Genomic DNA, 21,963 nt, shown 5'->3' with positions numbered 1-21,963 from the left:
CTAGAGACTAAATAAATGTAAAGAATTATTAAGATGATTAATGGTCTCTCACATGGGAAAAGTGCTTTTGTGGACTTTTTTGGATTATTTTGGTTAATCTTTATATTTTGAAATACTAGGTAAAGATTTTGGAGGTTTACATACTAGAAGTCTGCACTTGGAGAATGAGAAAAAGGGAAAGAAAATTTTGTGATGAGAATTGATACAAGGAATCTTTGCCTGTAGAGAAGTGAATTTTATTTTTTTTATTGTTTTTGTGAACACTCAGAATGTTTATACTGAATCTCTTTACTACATTCTTGTCCTACACATCAGAATGGTTGTAACTCAGCAGCTGGGGACAAAAGACTTTAGCCATTGTTTCCCTATGGGGTCTGTTTTTTTAGACCTACAGCCAGCAGTGCTTTTAACCCTTACACAACCTGACCTGGGTGCCAAACACAGACTGCCTTCACTGATGTCTGCCTCTAAAACTCACTCTTAAAGCACCCAGGTGCTGCAAGGAAAAGTACAAAATACAAAGAACACAAGCTGCAAGCAAAGGTCACAGAGACAAGGCAAGCTTCTACCCGCCCACAGGATCCTTCCCAGGCTGGGGAATGCAGACAAAACCAAAATGCAACCAGCTAGGGAAACTTAGGGAGCCTTTGCCCAGGACAATGGGCAACCGCTCTATGCCTGTCTGGAGAAGCGGGCTTCCTGGTCTCACCCCCTGCATTTTTGCAGGCTTCCCATTGGTCCTTCCACTGTCACTCAGACAGGACTTCTGGTCCCTCCTTCCAGCTGCTGACCTGTACTTCCTGTTTCAGACTTGCTACTGGAAGCTGCCCAGAGCCTGAATTTTTAAGAATGCCCACCTGTAAATGCTAACAAAAGTTTTCTTTTTCAAGCAAAATCTAATTCCACAGGTTTCTATGTTGCAGCCCTAAATTTGAGTTATTTTTGAGTTAAATAAACTGGCTTTTCTCTATGGCTGTGTTACTAAATAATGTTATATTGATGGGAGATATCAAACATACTTCTTTATATTTTGCTTTTAATTTTAGAAGTTATGGGAATGCATTTGCTCACCACAGCAACAAAAGCCAGCAATAGTCCTGTGATGAACAAAAAAACCTTATTCTCATTCCTGACTATATAATTACAAGACATAAATATGTATACATAAGGATCTTATTTCAGCTACATCACGTGATATCACATATAAGAGTGCACTCCTAGTTAAAAATAAATTGCAATGGATTGAAATATCTCAGAACCATGTGGCTACATAAATTTACTACAATTATAAGTTATGCCCTTATTCTTAATATATATTTGCCTAGGTATTTAAATTACCTATAATTGTTAATCAATAAAATAATTAACATGTCTAATTGTTTAATTAATATGTATTTATCTAATTGTTTTTCTTCAACAGAAAACCCATAATTTATATGCTTTATATATGCATGTATCTGATGCTGTACCTTTTAGTTACAGATATATTTTTTTTTTTTTAAAGAGAGAGTGAGAGAGGAGAGAGAGAGAGAGAGAGAGAGAGAATTTTTAATATTTATTTTTTAGTTCTTGGCGGACACAACATCTTTGTTGGTATGTGGTGCTGAGGATCGAACCCGGGCCGCACGCATGCCAGGCGGGCACGCTGCTGCCTGAGCCACATCCCCAGCCCCTTAGTTACAGATATTTGAGATAAATATATTTAAATATAAATTTGCTTTCAAGAGAGAATACAACCTTTAAGTAATCTTTAATTCTCAAAGTTATTGTACAAACTTTATAAGATGATAAACAAATATAATTCTGTCTACAGAAATATCCAAGGACTTTAACTATATTTTCATTGAGACATTTCTTATCAAAAATTTGTTTAGATTCTAAGGTTTTCAGAAATTGTTCCAAGTATAACCAGGAAAAACTCTAAAAGAAAAAGATGCTTCAACAGAATGGAAGCACATTTTGGAGATCCTAAAAAGAAGAAAGAAATCATCTTTGGGTGAAACAAGTTCTTATATTCTAGATTTTAATGATAAAAAGTATTTTCCTAAATAGAAAGGTATGTATTATATAACTATCTAGACAGATGATATAGAAAGTTAAAACAATTTTTAAAAAATTATATGTCCTGGACTGACTATAAAAATTTTAACTGATTAGTTCAAGGCTATTTCAGGCTACTTCCCTGAGTTAACTATGCTGATGTGAGCTGAGATTTTGTCCATATTCTGACATGATAAAGACCTATTAAGATGTTAAGTTTATTTCCTTTAAGGAAGGTCTTTATTGTCTAATGATTATTACTGTTTAAGGCAAGGATTAATTTTGGTGAATAAATTCTCATCCTTGATTAAACACTAAATATGTTAAATTGCTGATTTATATCCCAATTTTGACAATTCTCCTTGAAGACTAAATTTGATTTATTCAAAGAAACTGTTGATTCTTACATATTCTGCTTGTTGGATAATTATGAGATTTGGGAGAACATTTTACTAAGACTGAGGTATTTCAAATTAAAGTCATATGTTAGTTTTGAGCAATAAAAGTTACAAACCTTGTTAAAAATTCATTAGTATTATATAAGTTCTCTGATTGGACCTATTACCCATAAAAATATGCTAAAATGTATATATTACTCCCTACACTAGGAAGTAACCTTAATCATATTTTGTAGAAGACAATTAAGAGACACCTATTTAATGGATAATATTCTAAAATATAGATATTTTGAGACCTTTTCTCAGAAAGAGATTGAGGGTTCTTTCTAAATTGTTAAGATAAATTAACTAGTCTATATTGGAAAATTACAATAATCAATGAAAGGTAAATCTATTCTTATCATTTAAATACTTGTACTATTATGTATAACTTAAACCCATGATACTACGGCTTATGCGAAGCCTTTACTCAATTTTATTAAATAAAGAGATGGGGGAAAGTAGAACCCTAGAGACACACACTAGATACTAAAAAATATTTCAAAATTTTCTTAATTGTAATATTGAGAATCTCACTGCTGCTGAACATGAGATTTCCAAGGAGAGTTTAAACCAGTCATCATGAAAATGACTGGGAAACTTGGCCCAGGAAGGTAAATTTCCAGCTGCAGAGTTTATAGCCATGCAGCTTCATGAGCTTGCCAGATAATTAAAAACTATAAAGAAACTTTGGACCCATTTCCCAGGTCTGTTTTGAATGTACATTGTGGTGTGGACTGGAAAGTCCACCAAGGAAACTAGATGAATTGTGCTGGTGGTAATGGTCAGTTATCCCTAGCTGTTGATCCTATGGTAACAGGCTGTCTGGGAGTATCCTTTGAGAAAAAGACAGCATATCAGAAAACTAAACCAGCCAATCATGCTGCTCCTTAGAGATTAAGACTATATTTACCTGTCTGAACAATTGTCAGAAAGATTACTAAAATAGATTTTTCCTATACAGACCAGTAATTTATGTATTTATTTATTTATTTTAATTGTGTCAGTGGTCTTTTTATTTTTATTCTTTTTTTAAATTATTAGTTGTTCAAAACATTACAAAGCTCTTGACATATCATATTTCATACATTTGATTCAAGCAGATTATGAACTCTCATTTTAACCCCGTATACGTATTGCAGAATCACATCGGTTACATATCCACTGTTTTACATACTGCCATACTAGTGTCTGTTGTATTCTGCTGCCCTTCCTATCCTCTACTATCCCCCCTCCCCTCCCCTCCCTTCTCCTCCCATCTTTTCTCTCTACCCCATCTACTGTAATTCATTTCTCTCTTGATTTTTTCCCCTTTCCCCTCACTTCCTCTTATATGTAATTTTGTATAACAATGAGGGTCTCCTTCCTTTACCATGCAATTTCCCTTCTCTCTCTTTCCCTCCCCCCTCTCGACCCTGTTTAATGGTGATCAACTTCTCATGCTCTTCCTCCCTATTCTGTTAGTTGCTCTCCTTATATCCTTTTTTTTTTTAAGAAAGAGTGAGAGAGAGAGAGAATTTTAATATTTATTTATTTTTTTTTAGTATTTGGCGGACACATCTTTGTTTGTATGTGGTGCTGAGGATCGAACCCGGGCCGCACGCATGCCAGGCGAGCGCACTACTGCTTGAGCCACATCCCCAGCCCCTGCTCTCCTTATATCAAAGATGACATTTGGCATTTGTTTTTTAGGGATTGGCTAGCTTCACTTAGCATAATCTGCTCTAGTGAGATCCATTTCCCTGCAAATTCCATGATTTTGTCATTTTTTAGTGCAGAGTAATACTCCATTGTGTATAAATGCCACATTTTTTTTATCCATTCATCAATTGAAGGGCATCTAGGTTGGTTCCACAGTCTAGCTATTGTGAATTGTGCTGCTATGAACATCGATGTAGCAGTATCCCTATAGTACGCTCTTTTAAGGTCTTCAGGGAATAGTCCGAGAAGGGCAATAGCTGGGTCAAATGGTGGTTCCATTCCCAGCTTTCCCAGGAATCTCCATACTGCTTTCCAAATTGGCTGCACCAATTTGCAGTCCCACCAGCAATGTACAAGTGTACCCTTTCCCCACATCCTTGCCAGCACTTGTTGTTTGACTTCATAGTGGCTGCCAATCTTACTGGAGTGAGACGGTATCTTAGGGTGGTTTTGATTTGCATTTCTCTGACTGCTAGAGATGATGAGCATTTTTTCATGTACTTATTGATTGATTGTATGTCCTCCTCTGAGAAGTGTCTGCTCAGGTCCTTGGCCCATTTGTTGATTGGGTTATTTGTTATCTTATTCTTTAAATTTACATAGAATATCCACCAATGTATCGTCGCCCTAATCATTCTACAGTAGAAACTGGCACCTTTCTTAAGTGGATGGATTGTGCATGTCAGTAGAACATAAGATATCTAGAAATAGTGGATATCTTAGGCTGGTCTCTAAAATGGACAAGAACAATCACATGAGGATGCCATAATTCCTAGAAACGTTAACTATATGTGAGATGGCATCCAAAAATGTTTTGATGTTTGACTTCTGTCTTCAAAAATATTTATATTATTGACAGACCAATAAACTCCCTAAATGTGAGAATTAAGGGGAAGGATGATGGGCTGGGGCTATAGCTCAGCGGCAGAGCACTTGCCTATCATGCATGAGGCACTGGATTTGATCCTCAGCACACATAAAATCAACAAATAAAATAAAGGCATTCTATCCATCTACAACTACAACATTTTTTTTAAAAAGAGGAAGGATGATGAATATCCTGTAGCCTGTAAGAATACAACTTATCTTATTGTATCACTAGTTATTGCCAGCTGATATTTCAGAGCTATAATATGCTGAAGTTAATATTCAGGCTTTGAAACAGGTGCATGTCAATTAACCAGAACTAGGCAAGCTGCTGATCTCATGATCCTTAAAGTGACTAAATATTATTCCTTGCTTCTACAATTACAGCCTTTATGGCTATGTCTCAAACTTACAACATATTGGGTTTTCTTAATATTTGACTTAAATTACTTCCAAGATCCTTCATAGTCAGAGAAGTGCTGATGGAAGGACGGGAACTAAATTAAAATGTTCTAGAAGCCACTGTAATAAATATTGTGACTGAGCCCTCTGCCCTATGGTTTATGGAAAGGCTTAAATGCCATGCCAAATGAAAATGTGTTACTATGGCCAAACACAATGCTTCCCAATAAAATTGGGAAAAAATTAAGAATCTTCTGATGAGTGTTTGACAGAGTAATAATAACCCGAATCTTCCAAGTTGATTGTATTATTGAAATGATATGTTTTCTACTAATTTTCTTTTGCATTTCCATAGTAGACTATGATGATCTCAAACCAAGAATCCAGTGACTGAAAGATGTAATTCCCCAGTTGCTTTTTTTTTATATTAAGAAAGGGGGAATATGTGGGGGAGCCACTCTGAATGATTCGCACCTTCTATCCTGTAATGGTCAATCATATCTATATGTTGATTGGCTTTGACAGGTCACTACCTTTCATAGTGATCTGGACATTGCCCCAGTCCAGGAAGTTTGAGGGCATATCTTCAGATGTAGGGATCACCCATAGAGTTGAGCCACACTCACCTGTTCCTTTGTAATATTACCCCTTTGCTGTTTGGGATAGAATGTTCCATGGAAACTACCTTTGTGTGTCCCCCTTCTCTTGCTCTGCCTTTGGGTGTGGCCTTCCTAGATGTCAGTGACCTGCTGACAGCAGACATCAGGAAGCTGGACTCAACCCCCTGACACCTAACCCCTGGCCTCATTTGAATGGCTTCTCCTCAATAAAAGGGTTCAGCACGTGCTCTCTCTTTCTGTGGACCCTTAAGGTCAGAAGAGCCATCACAGGACCCAAAGAAAAAGGTATCTCTGTCTTGTGTGATTATTTAGTGCAGCCCAGTTCCCCTGGAGTGACCCTGAGTGTTTTAGACCTGAAGAATGCGACAGTAAAAGCGGTCTTCATCCCTTCATCAAGGAAGAGGGCGCTAACCCTGGCTAAGTGGGTAAGAGCCCACGTGTTTCCAGAACATGCTTACAGCTGAGACTAGTGCCATGGGCCAGTTTCACTCATCTGTCCTTTGTAACCCTGCCCATTCTGCCCTTTTTAGGATAGAACTTTCTAAAGAACAAGAGTCCTCCCAATAAAAGCCGACTTCCAAACATGCTCTCTCTCTCTTACGAGTCTCATGACTTTCTCTTTTGGGGATCCTGAGGCAGAGAGTGGAGGAGCCATCCTGAAGCTTTTGTAAAGGTAATTTGTGTCTGTTTTATTTGTTGTTCCTGCAAATTCACATGAGCAATCTTAAGTTCGGCTGCCCACACAGGCCAGCAGGGGGGTGGGGGGAGCGGCACCGACCTGGAGTGCACACTCCAGGATTGGAGCCTGAGCTCCTGCCAGAGCCAGCTCTCAGACAAATGATTAGGAGGCTCTTTGGGCCCCTGAAGGACTTGCTGGGTCGAGAAGAGCTGAGTGGAAGGCACATGCTAGAAGGATGAGAAGCTTGCCTGAGGTCCAGCCCTGAGCATGCCTGCTGTCCCAGCTCCCATGCAGTGGTGAGGCAGGCACCTGGGAGCCGTGAGGATGGGGCAGAGGACAGCACACAGCGTGAGCACAGCCCTAGCCACTGGCTCCTCTTCTGGCCCATCTCACCACCCTGACATGCCCCTGGGTGCTGAACTCACTTCTTATGCGCTGGAACCTAAACTTCTACCACTGCTCAAGCCAAGTGCACCGGGCAGTTAGATGAGGGAACAGCTGTGATCTCAATCCTGGGGAACCTGGGCAAGGCTGGCAGAAGCACTGGAGCACACATTGAGACCTTGCATGCATCTTGGTGCATTCTCTTGGGCCAAGAGGGACATAGAGGTAAGTAAAGCACCAACTCAGAGTGGCTCACAGAACAAGTTGGGGGTGAGTTGGGAAGGAGAGATGTCGTGGCTGGTTCCTGGGTGACAGGAGAGGGCCTGGTGCCTGGGGCACTCCAGGTAGCCTCACCCCACTTACCCTTATCTTCAAAACACCCAGGATGTTTCTTCCACTCTCCCAGAGGTGCATAATGTGTGCATTCCAGAGGCCTGAGGAGGAAGCTCAGATGCCCTCACAGCCAGGGCCCCCAGGCTCAGGACTAAGCTATCTGCCCAGAACAGGCCATGCTGAGTACCAGTGTGTGTAGACTGACATGGGATGGGAGACTGCTGGGCCTCTTCCTTCTGCCTCCCACACACTTTCCATGCTGCTCTTCACCAGGTTTCCTGTAAAAGAGCCAAGGAACCCAAAAGTGTGTCCTGCTCTAGATAGACCACATTCTGCTCTGAGAAAGCATCTCTTGACCTTTCATTTCCTAAAAAAGCTCTTCCTCTGCTAAAACCTGATACATTTTCTTGAGCCTGGAAGATCCAAGCAGGGGTCTCCTTGGTCTCTGGAGGGACTTCCTTGAGCCCCCTGATGGTGACACCCTGGCTGGGAAATGCCACTCCAGGAGTACTGGGCCTAAGCCACTGGCAGGATGCAGATGCCATTTCCTGCACCAAGAGTCTCCACATGGAGGTGGGGAAACAGGTGCCTTTAACAATGACAGCAGCTAACATGCGCCCCATGTTCAGTGTTGTATGTTTTGTATCTTGACAGATCTTTATCCTCAAAGCAGTCAGTAACCCTATTACTGATAACAGAGAGAGTAATTAATTCACCCAGGCCCTCACAGGAGGAAGGCCATCTGGCCTTTGCCACTGTTAGAGCCCATCTCAGTAAGGTTTGCCGAAAGAAATTTAAGGTACCCACTCTTGGCCTTAGCACCATCATCTTGGAAACCTCTGCATCATGAGAGCCAAGTGGAGGAAGAAGCGAATGCACAGGCCGAAAAGCAAAAGAAGAAAGATGAAGCAGAGGTCTAAGTAAAATAGCTTGTACACCATGGAGGCCAAAGGAGCAAAAATAAGGACTGCAAGAGGCCAGGATGTTTGTATGAGTTGTTGACTGCCTGATCCTCCCCAGATTCTGTCTCAGTGGATGTAGAACCTACATTGCCATCCTGTCACCAAGACCACCACTGAGAGAAGACCCACCTTGCTCATAGCATCCCCCACTGATTCTTTGCCTGGGAACTTTGGCATTCTGGACTAACTCGTTTCTCGATTGTGTACAATTCTGCTGTTTTAGCTGAAGAATTTAAAAGAAAAAAGGAAGAAAAAAATTGAAGGTATGCAAAACCATTTCAAACAGCACTTTGAGGCCTGGCCCAGTCTCCATCCCCTACCTCAGGAGGTACCCAAGGAAGGGACTCAGCTTCAAGGCCTCTGCCAGACAGCCAGGGTGTCACCATCAGGGGACTCAAGGAAGTCCCTCCAGAGGCCAAGGAGACCCCTGCTTGGATCTTCCAGGCTCAAGAAAATGTATCAGGTTTTAGCAGAGGAAGAGCTTTTTTAGGAAATGAAAGGTGAAGAGATGCTTTCTCAGAGCAGAATGCGGTCTATCTAGAGCAGGACACACTTTTGGGCTCCTTGACTCTTTTACAGGAAACCTGGTGAAGAGCAGCATGGAAAGTGTGTGGGAGGCAGAAGGAAGAGGCCCAGCAGTCTCCCATCCCATGTCAGTCTACACACACTGGTACTCAGCATGGCCTGTTCTGGGCAGACAGCTTAGTCCTCTGCCTGGTGATCTGCACCTGAAGTGACAGTTGGTCCCTGCTTGTGGAAGAAAACAAAGCCAGATGCTGAAGACAGTAGAAACAGGTTTACTCAGTGACCACTGCAACAGAGGAAAGAGGTCTGTGCAGAACTGGCCTTGACTAAAACCCTTGCAGAAAAGGCTAAGAGAGTAGGGAACAGAAAGGCCAAGAAGCCAGGAAGGTGGAAAACCGCAGAAGAGACAAAACAAAATCAATAAAGACAACAAACCGTCTGAGTTGCTTAACTGATGCTCATCGAGCCTTCAGCAGGGTGGCAGGCAGTAAGGCCCATGGGACTGGAAGCAGTCTCCCTGTGTGCGCCACGTCAGAGTAGCCCTAGGCCCTGGGAGGTAGAAAGCTGCACAAAGCAAGCTCACTGAGCCCTCGTTGCCAAGTCTTCTGAGTCCTGAGACGAAATTCAGTCATATCAACATGTTCTGTGAGCAGAGTCACCATCTAGACAGGCAGCTAGAGACACTAAACTGGAGCCCAATAGCTGCCCTGGGGAGATGCAGTCAAGATTACACATGCTCCACTGATAGGCAATCTATCTGGGTTACATCCCTCAGGGACAAGGACAGTCCCTGGACAAAGCTCTGAAGCACACTGCTGTCAAGGAAGAGGGCACTAACCCTGGCCTAAGTGGGTAAGAGCCCACATGCCTACAGTTGAGACTGGTGCCATGGGCCAGAACATATGCCAGTACTGCAGTGTGTCTCATGTACTTTGGGGAGGCCTGTGCGCTGTGGTCTCAGTTGCTCTGAGACAAACTCAAGACATGCCCAACGTGACAGGTTCACCAGAGTGGTTGGCGGAGCAGCAGGTTCTTGTGAAGTCAGTTTCAGTCACTGTCACAATCATGAGCTGTGGACAGCCCAAGCCTTCCCATGGTGTCTTGTGTGATCCAGGAGTGACAGGCCAATGTGCTTTACTCAGACCACCTCTCAAGGTTGTGTTGGCAGGAAAAATCCTGAGTTAAAACCCCAGCTCCTTGGGGCTGGGTCTACAGCTCAGCAGTAGAGCGCTCATCTCACACATTCAAGACACTGAGTTCAATCCTCAGCACCACATAAAGATTTAAATAAAGATATTAAAAACAAAACAAAACAGGGCTGGGGATGTGGCTCAAGCGGTAGCGCGCTCGCCTGGCATGCGTGCGGCCCAGGTTTGATCCTCAGCACCACATACAAACAAAGATGTTATGTCTGCCGAGAACTAAGAAATAAATATTGAAAATTCTCTCTCTCTCTCTCTCTCTTTAAAAACAAAACAAAACAAAACAAAACAAAACCCCAGCTCCCACCAGAGCAGGCTCTTACCACTCACCATGAAGGTGGCTACTCCCCATTTGTTTCTCAGCTGGCATGCCCACCATGTGTACCCACCCAGGTGGCACACAGAGTAGCCAGAGAAGCCCTGGCCACTACTGTAACCTGCTTTCCATCTCCAGATCTATTGAGGAGCAGTGGGCTCTCCATGGCTTCCAGAAAGGGCACATTCTTTGGCTCTCTCAGTCCTTGCAGTTTTTGGTTCAGGCTGAGAAGTTTCAAGAAAATGTGCCACGCAGCACAAATGCATCTTGACCTCTCCAGATGTGTCCCCTGCAAAGTGGGGCACTGGACCAAACAAGATGGTTCTCCAGCCCAGGGCCCTGTGTTCCACCCACTGTCACAAGTGCTTATCCTCTGCCAGGGACAAAAAGATGGGTTCCTTACATCAACAGCACACATTTTCGGGTAAGCAAAAAAGCTCCAAGTTTCAGGGAGGCAGAAAGATCCTGGGTCACACAGCAAGCTCCTGGACAACAGGTGTGACTTTTGAGACCCTTGCTCCATGAATGCCAGCTGCACCCACACTGAAGGACAAACTCAGGACCCAGCCTACCTCTTAAGGGGATAGGGCTAGCCCTGGGTGGCTCTACCCAGAGATGACTTTTAAGAGAAGCTGTCAGGCAAAGCAGTCAGAAGTGAATTCTAGGAATGCCACTTCTGGATGTCTTCTAACAGCGCCAACACGTCCTCATTGTTGAAGCCCTTTGAGGTGACTTCCTTAACCTGCTATGTGGCAGGGCTCATACGGTCCCCCTCATGCCTGCTCCTCTAAGTGGGCCCTTGGCCCTGCCCTCTATAAACCCAAAACTACAGACACCACCCTGAGTGTGAGGGGTACAGGCTTTATTTAATGGGTAAATAAACATTTTGCATGAAGCAGGACATTCTTAACAACAATTCTGAATCCATCCCAACACTCTATTTTCCTGCCACTATAAATGACCTCATGTAACATAAGCAAGTTAAGGCTGCAGGTTTACTCACATCTATTCATTCCTACAGATGGAAGGTCTATCACATGTGTGTTTTCTGATGTTGTGTAAGCCTCGAGCTACGGTTAAAAGCTTTGCCACAGTCGTTGCACTTGTAAGGCTTCTCTCCAGTATGAATCCTCTGGTGTATGATCAGATGTGAGCGCCACCTGAATATCTTCTCACAGTCACCACACTGGTGCAGTTTCTTTATGGTGTTAACCTTTTTACGGCTCACGAAGGTGGAACCTTCCAGGGTGTTCCCATATTCATAGTACCATTGGGCTCTAGTGTGTATTCTCTGGTGTTCGATAAGATAAGAGCTCCGACTGAAGGCCTTTCCACATTCGCTACACTCGTAGGGCTTCACTCCTGCATGAATTATCTGGTGTTGGAAGAGGGTTGAGTTCTGACTGAAGGCTTTCCCACATTCGGTGCACTTGTAGGGCCTCTCCCCGGTGTGCACCCTCTGGTGGATGGTGAGCTGCGTGCTCATACTGAAGGCCTTCCCACACTGGAGGCACTCATAGGGCTTCTCTCCCTTGTGGATCCTCTGATGGTAGATGAGGCTGGAGCTCTGGCTGAATGCTTTCCCACAGTCATGGCACACGTAGGGCTTCTCTCCCGTGTGGATCCGCTGATGCTGGATGAGGTGTGAGCCCTGAACAAAGCCTTTCCCACACTCGTCACATTTGAATGGCTTTTCTCCAGTGTGAGTTCTCTGGTGGCGAATGAGTCGTGAGCTACACCCAAAGGCTTTTGTGCACTTATTGCATTTATAAGGCTTCTCTCCAGTGTGAATCAGCTGGTGCTGGCTCAGGCGAGAGATCCACCGGAAAGCCTTCCCGCACTCATTGCACTTAAAGGGCTTTTCCACAGTGTGACTTGTCTGATGCACAACAAGGCTTGGGCTCTCTGAGGCTCTGAGCATCTGAGATCTCTCCCCGGCGTGCATCCTCTGGTGCTGAGCTAGAGTTGAGCTCTGGCTGAAGGCCTTGCCACACTCCTTGCACAGGTAGGGTCTCTCTCCGGTGTGAGTTCTCTGGTGTCTGACTAGTTGAGACTGCTGGCTGAAAGCCTTCCCACACTCCCGGCAGCCATAGGGCCTCTCTCCTGTGTGGATCCTCTGATGATGGATGAGGCTGGAGCTCTGACCGAACGCTTTCCCACATTCCTCACACCTGTATGGTTTCTCTCCAGTATGAATTCTCTGATGCTGAATTAGTTTTGAGCTCAGGCGGAAGGCTTTTCCACATTCCACACACTTGAATGGTTTCTCCCCAGTGTGGATTCTCTGGTGTTGATTAAGCTGTGAACACAGCCTGAAGACTTTTCCACACTCCTCACACTCATATGGCTTCTCTCCACAGCAGTTACTTGAAAGTTTCCCCTGAAAGCAGCCAGACAATTGTTTTTGGCATTCTTGACAGCAGTTAGGCTTCTCCTGTACACTAATTTCCTGGTATGGAGCCAGATCTGGAGTGTGTCCAAAGTCTCTGCCGCACACCTGGCATTGCTGTGACATCCCTTGAGCACCAGCTCTCTGACCTTTACCAGGCTGACAGCTGAGGCCACTGGCCCCCAGCTCCTGGGATTCCTGTGTAGTGTCCTTGGTGAAGGTTTTGGGAGCCACGGACCCCTGAATCAAACACTGTTTCTGGAGAAGGGAGCCCCTTTCTCTCAGCACAGGGCTGCTTGGAAGTCTCTCTGACCAGACCTCAGAATTGGAAGTGTCTGCAGAGCCAGGACCCTGAGGCTTCAGAAAGTCCATGTCCCCCTGCTCATGTGCAAGCCTAACAGTAGAATCTGAAATAAACAGGAAATGAAAATACTCTATATGTACTGAGCTCACAGAAAGGGCAAAGACTGAAGTGGTGGGGAAGGCCAGCCCTTCCTAGGATGGGCTGCATGGAGCACTGCTACACACCACAAGGGGAGATGTATGCAAGAGGTACTTGGATAGGCCTCATACTTGGCTTCATTGATGCTTTTTGGTCCATAGTGGTGAAGTGCTCCTCTCTGCTAGGCAGAGTGGTGGGAGTTGCATGACCTAAGAGGCGTTTGTGAGAAGAGGTGCATCCCAGGGGCACTGTGAAGAATGCAAAATGGGACCGGACAAAGCCAACCTGAAGGTGGAAAGTTTGCCAACAAGGATACTTAGAGGGAGTCAGAGGTCCCCAGCATCCCAGCTAGTAAATGGGAAGGTAGAAAAAGGTCTGACCTGTGAATGAGGGAATGGGCAGGAATGGGAGACTGAGGCTGTAGAGCTGCAGGGGGTTACCCAGGGAGCTTAGAAGAGGGCAGAGTGCCTGGGCTGCCTATGGCTACTCTCTGCTCCCTCCAGCTGCCACTCATTTGCACCTGACACTCCTTGCTAGGCTGGAAGCTGAGTGGTCACACCCAGCAGACCACACTGACTTCCCTTTCCCTGTGACAGGTTTCTGGAGGGTCCAACCCATCAGTCCCCCAGGAAGCCTTCCTGACATCTGCTTTCCTCCTGGACTTTCCTTCAGGCTCCTTCCCACTCCAAAATCCCAGAGACCACTTCTCCATGATCATAATCACACAGTCACAGTCACAGTCACAATCAGCCTGGTTCCACCCACAGCAAATTCACAACCCAGTGAGGGCTTCAGCCTCACACCTACCTAACTCTTCTGCATGATGGGAACAGATCCCAGTGGTTGCTAATTGGTCTTCCACAACCCAGTGAGGTTGGCAGAAGCCTCACCCACGGGAGGCAGACTGGCTCAGAGCTGAGCAGCTTGCACAAGGCCATGATGATGAGGACAGCATTTGGAGCCTCAAGGAAGCCTTCTCCCACCCCAGCCTCACAGAAAAGTTGCTCCCAGAAAAGTTGCTCCCTGGGCAGGGTTTGCTCATCCCTCCTCCAAAGCCTTCCTCTGCCTGGAGGTGAGAAAGCGGAACACTAAGACTCCCAGCAAGTACTGCTCCTGCTCTTCCCCCTGCCAGAAACTCAGAGGACCAAAGGAGAGTGAGATGCATCCCTGGTAGGGCTAAGGCCTGGTGGAAATGCCCAGGTCTTGGGCTACACAGAACCAAGCAGCTCACAGTCACTTGCAACCACCAACCAAAGGACCAGGACATCATAGACAACCTGGCTATGCTCATATTTTTCACGCTCTGGGTCCCTGTGTCTACATCCAAAAGAGGCTTGATGTACATTTCCCAGTTCTGCCCTGATCCTGCACAACACCAGGCCATGGCCCCACCTTGTCCTGCTGCCCAGCCTCCTGCAGCCTCCTCTCTTGGCAGCCTCTGACCTCCTGCCTGGCCCATTTCTCTCTGACCCGATTTAGCACTGACAGCTCCTGCATGGCACCCCTGTAACGAAGCTCAAGGTCCTCTCCCCTTCCCTGGAACATGAAGGTCTTTCTCCAGCAAACTCTGGGCAATCCCTGGGAAAAGGCAAGCACTATGAAAAAGCAAAGCATCTTTGGAAGAGGGAAAGGCACAGCAGGGCCTGACTTATGACTCTCTTGTCACTACTGGGAACAAGGAGCTAGGAGTCACACATCAGGGGGCTCTGGTGGTAGGCAAGGGCATGGGGAGGGACTGCTGCAGACTCTGCCCTCTGCCCACTGTTCCCTCTAGTCCCCTTTGATATCTGATGCCAGCTGTGACCAGTCGGGGACAAAGAACTTGCCTGAGTATTTCCTTTACTCCATGCCTCTGGCTGTGTGCTCCTGTATACTGTACTCTAGGGCCCACAATCTCGTCCTGAGACCACTATGGTTACCCTGTGTTTGCTTCATCCCCTTATGGGTACAACTTGCTGCACATAAACCTATCAAGCTGTCGTATTCTGCCCACTGCAGCTGGCTTTTCTGCCACATTGTGCTCTCCACAACCTTCCTCCACCATGCAGGCACCTTACTGGGAGGCTTGGTTTTAACTGGCCACCCTCCAGCTTTGTCTCCTCCCCAGGGAGGATCAGAAGGAACCTTTGCAGGAGGGACAGAGGGGAACATGGAAATAGATGGCTGCACTCATAGTAATTTAACATGAGGATGTCAGGCGGCCCCTAATCCAATAAGAATGGTGTTCTTATAAGGAGCTGGCTACATAGGAGAGACAAACAATAAGAAGGCTGCCAAGTGAAGGAGGCAGGGTCTGGAATGGCACATCTACAAGCCAAGGAACACCAACAACTGCAAGAGGTCCCCAATCCTGGAAAAGGCAACAAGGGCCAAGCCCTGCAGACTTCTGGGCTCCACAGTGAGACATTTGTTGTTGATTTGTGTTACTCTGCTGCAGCAGCTGCAGGAGGCCAGTGCACCAGGGTCTGATCTGAGGGGCTTGGTTCCCCAGGCCCCAAGAAGTTCCAGAGACAGCAGTAGGGGCAATTTGTTTGAGTAGAGGAAGTGGAAAGCAAAGTTTAATGCTTCCTCAGATCCACAGATTTGTGCCTTTCTTCAATAGGTATATTAGCAAAATTAGAAACTGAACAAAATGTGTACAATTTCAAAAAACAAACTTTTTGCTGAATGCACAGGTTTTTGTGTTCTTGCCATTACATGGAAGTCCCACACCTGTTGTGCCTATGCCACCCCCAGCAGCCCAGTCAAGCCCTTGGGATTCACCCCAACCTTCCACTTCTCTAGTTCCCACTTTTGGGAAGGCTACTCCTTCCCAAAGGCTCTCTGCTATAGGACCTATACCTCACCTGTCTGGGAAGTCCATGGTGCTTCTGTCCCCTCAACTCCCTGCAGGTCGATAACCCATGGCTCTTGTCCCTGTTCCAACCGAGAGATCAGCTCAGGTTTGAAGACCAGGAATCCTGCTGTGTGTGGTCAGAGAAGGAGATGCTAGGAGCATGGCTAGTGCTTGACATCCCCCCAAAATAAAAAGGGTGAGCTACCCTACCAGATATTAGCACATACTAGCCAGAAGCAGTGATGCATCTGCAGTCCCAGTCACTTGGGAGGCTGAAGCGTTCCAAAAACCAAAGCAACAAAACAAAAACAAACCAAGCAGGAAGCTGGCCCACAGACTCTCAGAAAAGAATAGCGCAGAAACACGCTACTTCATATTTTAAGAGCATCAACAGGAAAAGGAGATTGTCAGCAATTCATGTAGGGGAAATGTTTCAATGCTCAGACAAAAATAAAACAGGATTTCTCCTTAACTCCAACACAATGGTGGAGCCTTGATATTAATAAGGAAGATAAACTGTAAAATTCACAGGAGAAAATGTAGGCCATCTCAAAGAGCTTGAAGTAGGGAATAACTAATAAAACCTCAAAGGCACAAGCTATAAGACAAAACCCAAAGTATATTATGTGAAAATGTGACAGGGCTGGGAATGCAGCTCAGTGGCAGAATGCTCACTTAGCAGGCATGAAGCCCTGGCAGGCTCAATCCCCAGTACTGAAAACAACAAAAAACAAAAAACTAACCAGCATTACCAAACATGAGAGAAGGGTAAAGGTACAATGTGAATCGGTGTGGTGTTCACCTTTGATATACTGTAAGATAGACTTTGTATAAAATGCTTTCACACCTCTAAGCCTCAGGGACATCTTAGAATTGAAGTCAGAAGCCTTCCAGCAACTGGTAAAAGATGTGACATGTCACTGCTGCCCACACAAGCTGCATTTATCTGCTCTGTACACTGTCTTCAAAAAATTTATTCTGGCCAGGCATAGTGGCACATGCCTGCAATCCCAGCGACTCAGGAGGCTGAGGCAGACAGATCACAAGTTTGAGGCCAACCTCAGAAACTTAGGCAAGATCCTCAGCAACTTAGTTGAGACTCTGTCTCAAAAAATAAAAAGGGCTGGGGATGTAGCTCAGCTGTAAAGTGCCACGCATTCAATCTCCAGTACCAAAAAAGAAAAACATTAATTTAGTAGCTTAAGAAAAAAGAGGCTTTATTAACTCTCAGAATTTCACCTACCAGTGAAGGCTGAGTCACCTGACATGTGCAAAGTCTGGAGCCAGCCTAGCACAGGTTTGAGGCCCCTATTTAGCCCAAGACAGTCTGAGCACTCAGCCTCCCCCACATCTGATGCAGGCCTGGCTGTGTGGGTGCTGACTGACTGTGCAGGGGAGGGGGACCAAGGTGCCACCTCACCTAGTCCGGCCACGCTGCTGTGGTTCTCCAGCATCACCTCCCTGTAGAGGGCCTTCTGGCCAGAGTCCAAACACTGCCACTCCTCCCGGGAGAAGTGCACAGCCACGTCACCAAATGTCACCGCCTCCTGAAAGGACAAACACCAGCACCCCAGGGATCCCTGGGTGCCAGCCCCATTCTTGCACGGCATCACAGCATATCTCAGGCAGGTGCACCAAGGGGTTGGGCAAGAGTTGCCCAGCTCCTTCCTCCAAAATCAGAGGAAAGGGAAATTTAAGAGGAGAGGAGGGACCTGGCTCTTGGTAACCATATGACCCTCCCTCTCACAAGCCTCAGATCTGGCAGAGGTTTGCTCACTGCCTTTGGGGTGCCAAGGGGGGTGCCTGAGCCTGGCAAGAGCCAGTGAGGGCTGAGGGTGGGTCTGGGTTTGCGTCCAGGCCCAGGGGGCAGGGTAGATGCCCAAAGTAGGAGGTGGAGGCTTCCCAGAGCAAGTGTGGGAATGGAGGCAGCCAAGCTTCCTACCATGAGGCTTGATGGATGGTGTCCACTGGTCTTGGCTGGGACACCTGCAGGGAATTATGAAAGGGTTAGAGGTCAGGGTGGTAGAAGCTCCCTAACGCCTAAGAAAATCAAGGCAGTACTGTGTTTCCTGCACAGCAGGCACATGAGTTGGGTTGAAGCAACCCTGGTGCTTAAGTATGTGGCCCCTGAAGCCTTGTGCATCTTTCAGTGTGTTTGTGTATGATGTCAATCAGTCCACACAGGAGTGGCTGGCATGTACCACACACTCAAGTAGGCAAAGGGGAGGCAGTAGTGAATGCACAATAATCCTACCTTCATGGACCAGGCTAGTGGAGGAAAGAGCAAAATAACCAAAAAATCATAACCATGGTAGTGCTGATATGGGGAACTATGAAAACCTTTAACTGGAAAACTGATTTAGGCTGAGGGCAGTGGCACATGCCTATAATCCCAGTGACTCAGGAAGCTAAGACAGGAGGATTGCAAGTCTGAGGCCAGCCTCAGCAACTTAACAACGTCCTTAGCAATTTGGTGAGATCCTGATTCAAAATGAAAAATAAAAAGGACTGTGGAAGAGGCACAGTAGTAAAGTGCTCCTGGGTTAAATCCCCAGTACCAAAATAAAACAAAACAAAAAATCATTTAGTCTAAAGGGTTACTTCTTCAAGGATCTAGGCCAAGGTGACTGTGGTGGGGAGAACACTCCCGGCAGTATGAACATCATGTGCAAAGGGCCGGAGGCAATTAAGAATAAGATTGAAGGAGCCAGTGAGGGTAGATCACAGGCAGCAGGCATGCAGCAACTGCAGGTTGGAATAGATACAAGCCAGGATGATGTACTGCACGGAAGATAGGATCAAATGCAGGAAGCATGCTCCAAGTACATAAACTCCATCGGGGATCAGCTACCGCTGGTATCTATCACCAGCCCCAGAAGTTACTGATGTAGCTAACACCTCACTAAAACAGTGACCTCTGGACCTTCCCCAGGAAGTCCCGTGAGAGGTCAGAATGGGAAGTGCTTCTTAGAGGAGCTTTTGGCCAAGAAAGTGGCCCCAGGCCAATGGGACAGGGAGCACGACCCCGGCAGTAGTGACCACTGGAGGGCGGTGCTCCCTTGGAGCCTGGACATTTAGGGTGCTGCTGCCAGGGCGGGAAGAGTAAGAGAAAGGAAAGCCTTGAATGGGAGCCAGGACTCGAAGACAGTCTAACCCACCCAACATCAGTGGCACCAATGTTGATGTCACTGTCACCGATTCGAAGCCCTGCTTTGAGCAGAAAGTGAGAGGAAAAGACGGGACCCTAGAAGAAGTGATTATGCAGGAAAGCCAGGGAGAACTGCGGAGCAGCCCAGGGCGGGAGGGAAAGCGCAGTTAGGGCTCGCCTTACTCAGGCAGGACGCGGGAGTCCGCGAGCAACCTGGGGGTAGCTGCGGGGTTCAGCCGCTCCACTGCCGCCTCTCGCCGACGGAGTCCAGGGCAGCCGCTGCCCGACCATGTCCTCCGCCAAGCGTTCACCGCCTCCGTAAGCAGCCCAAGCTTCCCTAAGTAGAGGCCAACCCAGCGCGCCACACCGACTCACCCTACCGGAGGCCAGCCCAAGGCCCGTAAATGCGCGACGCCGCCTGAAACGGGCCTCGCTCACGCACCCTGCCCACTTCCGGCCGTTCTGGCCCGCTCGGAGGTTCGGCCGTCTCGGTGGTTCCCAGCCCCGCCTCCCGGGTTTGAGAGGAAGGGGCGGAGCCGGAGCCCGAAGGAGAGGCAAATTGTATCGCGGTTTAGAGTAGGCCCAGGAGCTGGGCCAGGAGCTCGAGGAATAGGCTAGCGTCTGTGGCGGGCGGGACAGGGGCCACGGGGGTGTCGCTTACCGGGAGGGCGGGACAGGAGCCTGTCTGGACTAGACCGTGGGGAGGGCGTGGCTGAACCCTGGGGACGGCGGGGCCAGGAGCCTGAGAGACGCCTGGGTCAGAGGAGGGCGTGGATGAAAACGATAGTGGGCGGGGCCAGGCACAAGGGAGGTGGGCAGGGCCAGGAGCCAGAGGGCGGGGCCAGGGTCCGAGGAGGGCGTGGCTGGACCCCGCGCGCGAGAGAAATCGGGGCGGGGCCGGGCATCTCCGCGCGCCCTGGGTCGTGGGCTCCCGGGCTCCGGCCCCAACTTCTCGCCAGCTGAGCGCACCCCGGGCGAGGGGTCGCCTCGACCGGGCGCACCTCCTGTGGTCAGTCTCGGGCGCTGGTTCCCCACGCTGGCCCTGTCGCGGCGCAGTTGGTCAGCTTTTCATTAGCAGAAAACCCCGGTCGGCACGCCGGCGCCGCGCAGACGTCTCGGTTCAGGGTGGGGCCGTCGCCAGCTCCCGGGCAGTGGGCAAGACCGGTTGGGGGCAACAGGAGCCTGTTTCTTGTTGAATGCCGCCGCAGCGTCAGGGAGCGCTGGAACACGTGGTAAGCCCCCCAAAAGGAAGGCGGCGTCCCCCTTGCCCTCTCGGACCGAGCCGCCAGCTCAGGCCAGGGCGTCCTCTTGCTGAGCGGGGTCTCCCTGGCTTTCTTAGGATACTCAGGAGTTTGAGGCACCATCTGGCTGAACCTGCACGCCTCCCCATTCCAGGCAGTGATGGACTCTGCTTGACCTTGGGCCGACTCCAGGCTCCCATCAGTGGATTAGCGCACTCAAACTCGCCTCACGCCGACCAGTGCCCAAATCCAGATCCCTCTGGACTCAGCCCCCTGCAGGGAGTCCCCGTAAGAGAATGTTCTAGTTCCTCTCCAAGCCCCAGGAAAGCAGTGTACTCCTGCCTTGAGCCTCCAGCAGCTCTCATGCCAGACAGGGAAGCACTGCCCCAGTGCCCTGATGCCTTCACAGAACCTTAGATCCAACCAGGCACACTGGCGTCTCTGGCCTACATGACAGAGCAAGTTTCATACTTCAGGATCCTGAACTGATGGGGGCTGGCAACCCTGTACCCCAACCTGGTCTGCTCCTGCAAGCAGGGCACACCCAGAATAACACAAGGAGTGCAAGGGGGAGCTGACACATGGGTCTATAGAGAGCCTGACTTAGGATGTCCACAGGGTGGGCACCAGCCCAGTGTTCAGGTGATAGGGCACTGAGGCCCTGAAGGTTCTGTTTGGAGGTGGGGAAGGGGGCTGCCTCTTACCTCTGTATCCACTGCCGGGCGCTCCAGGGCCTCCACACCCCTTTTTGCTGAGCCTTGGTGCTACTGAGCTGTCAGAGACCCTTGCAGGGTTACAGTGTTCTCTGGGCCAGCCCAGATCAGTTTCCCTCGGATCCATCTGGGCTTGGGGTTTTAGGGCCCCTGGTTCTCCCTGAGTTCTTTTTGTTTCCTGAGTGACACAGAGTGCCTTGACTTAGGATTTGGCCAGCTGTTTTCCCTGTAGGTCTGAACCCAAGTCAGGACCTTGGATGTTCCTAGGCACCCATAAAGCTGCTTAAGTTGTTCCTCAAATATACTGGGAGATAACTTCTGTTCCTAAACAGGTAGGAACTAGCCCCAGACTTGAACTAAATCCCTGAAGCCCTCTTCTAAACTCCATAGCCAGACCCCCTCCTTGCAGACAAACTTTGGTAGAACCTATCTGGTCTCCAGGAAGCTGGGCCCTGTAAGTTCCCCTAGTAAGTGCTGAGGAATTAGTACTTCTTAACTTGAAATCAGCTTGGGATGCTTTAGGGCACTCCCTTGTGGGAGTCCCCCTATATTGCCCTTGAGGTGTCTCCAGCCTTTCTTTTTTTTTTTTTTTAAGTTTTGTTTTGTTTTGTTTTTCCCCCTCGCTTCAACTTTATTTATTTATTTATTATTTTTTTTAACACTTATTTTTTAGTTCTCTGCGGACACAACATCTTTGTTTGTATGTGGTGCTGAGGATTGAACCCG

At 47.6% G+C, this 21,963-nt stretch overlaps 1 protein-coding gene across 10 annotated transcripts; it reads right to left on the bottom strand.

Moving 5' to 3' along the window:
• Positions 1-10,414: 10,414 nt before the first annotated feature.
• Znf7 (zinc finger protein 7) lies at positions 10,415-20,041 on the bottom strand. Of its 10 annotated transcripts, none has more exons than XM_077801077.1 (6): positions 19,945-20,041; positions 19,467-19,791; positions 18,078-18,121; positions 17,556-17,715; positions 16,146-16,262; positions 10,415-13,264 (listed from the first exon to the last, which is right to left on the bottom strand). In XM_077801077.1, exons 3-6 carry the CDS (start codon positions 18,078-18,080, stop codon positions 11,502-11,504), a joined length of 2,043 nt encoding a protein of 680 aa, XP_077657203.1. In that variant the 5' UTR covers positions 18,081-18,121; positions 19,467-19,791; positions 19,945-20,041; the 3' UTR covers positions 10,415-11,501. The 10 variants fall into 10 exon arrangements, with proteins under 10 accessions (XP_077657203.1, XP_077657204.1, XP_026265643.2 ...); XM_077801078.1 differs by having other exon boundaries at positions 17,556-17,682; XM_026409858.2 differs by having other exon boundaries at positions 17,556-17,682; positions 19,659-19,791.
• Positions 20,042-21,963: the final 1,922 nt, after the last annotated feature.

The sequence above is a fragment of the Urocitellus parryii genome, chromosome 7, assembly GCF_045843805.1.
Source record: "Urocitellus parryii isolate mUroPar1 chromosome 7, mUroPar1.hap1, whole genome shotgun sequence".
In the NCBI taxonomy this organism is placed as follows: Eukaryota; Metazoa; Chordata; class Mammalia; order Rodentia; family Sciuridae; genus Urocitellus; species Urocitellus parryii.
The sequence above is the reverse complement of the archived record's forward strand: the minus strand, read 5'-3'. Positions and strand labels throughout refer to the sequence as shown.

Bases quoted from the DNA above. Each gene is read 5' to 3' on its own strand.
- Znf7 (XM_077801075.1), bottom strand. From the start codon at position 17,745: ATGCCGTGCAAGAATGGGGCTGGCACCCAGGGATCCCTGGGGTGCTGG. The intron at 16,263-17,555 runs GTGAGGTGGCAC...GACCACACACAG, and splicing joins CAGCAGCGTGGCCGGACTAG to CAGGATTCCTGGTCTTCAAA. The intron at 13,265-16,145 runs GTGAGGTATAGG...TGTTTATTTCAG, and splicing joins ACCATGGACTTCCCAGACAG to ATTCTACTGTTAGGCTTGCA.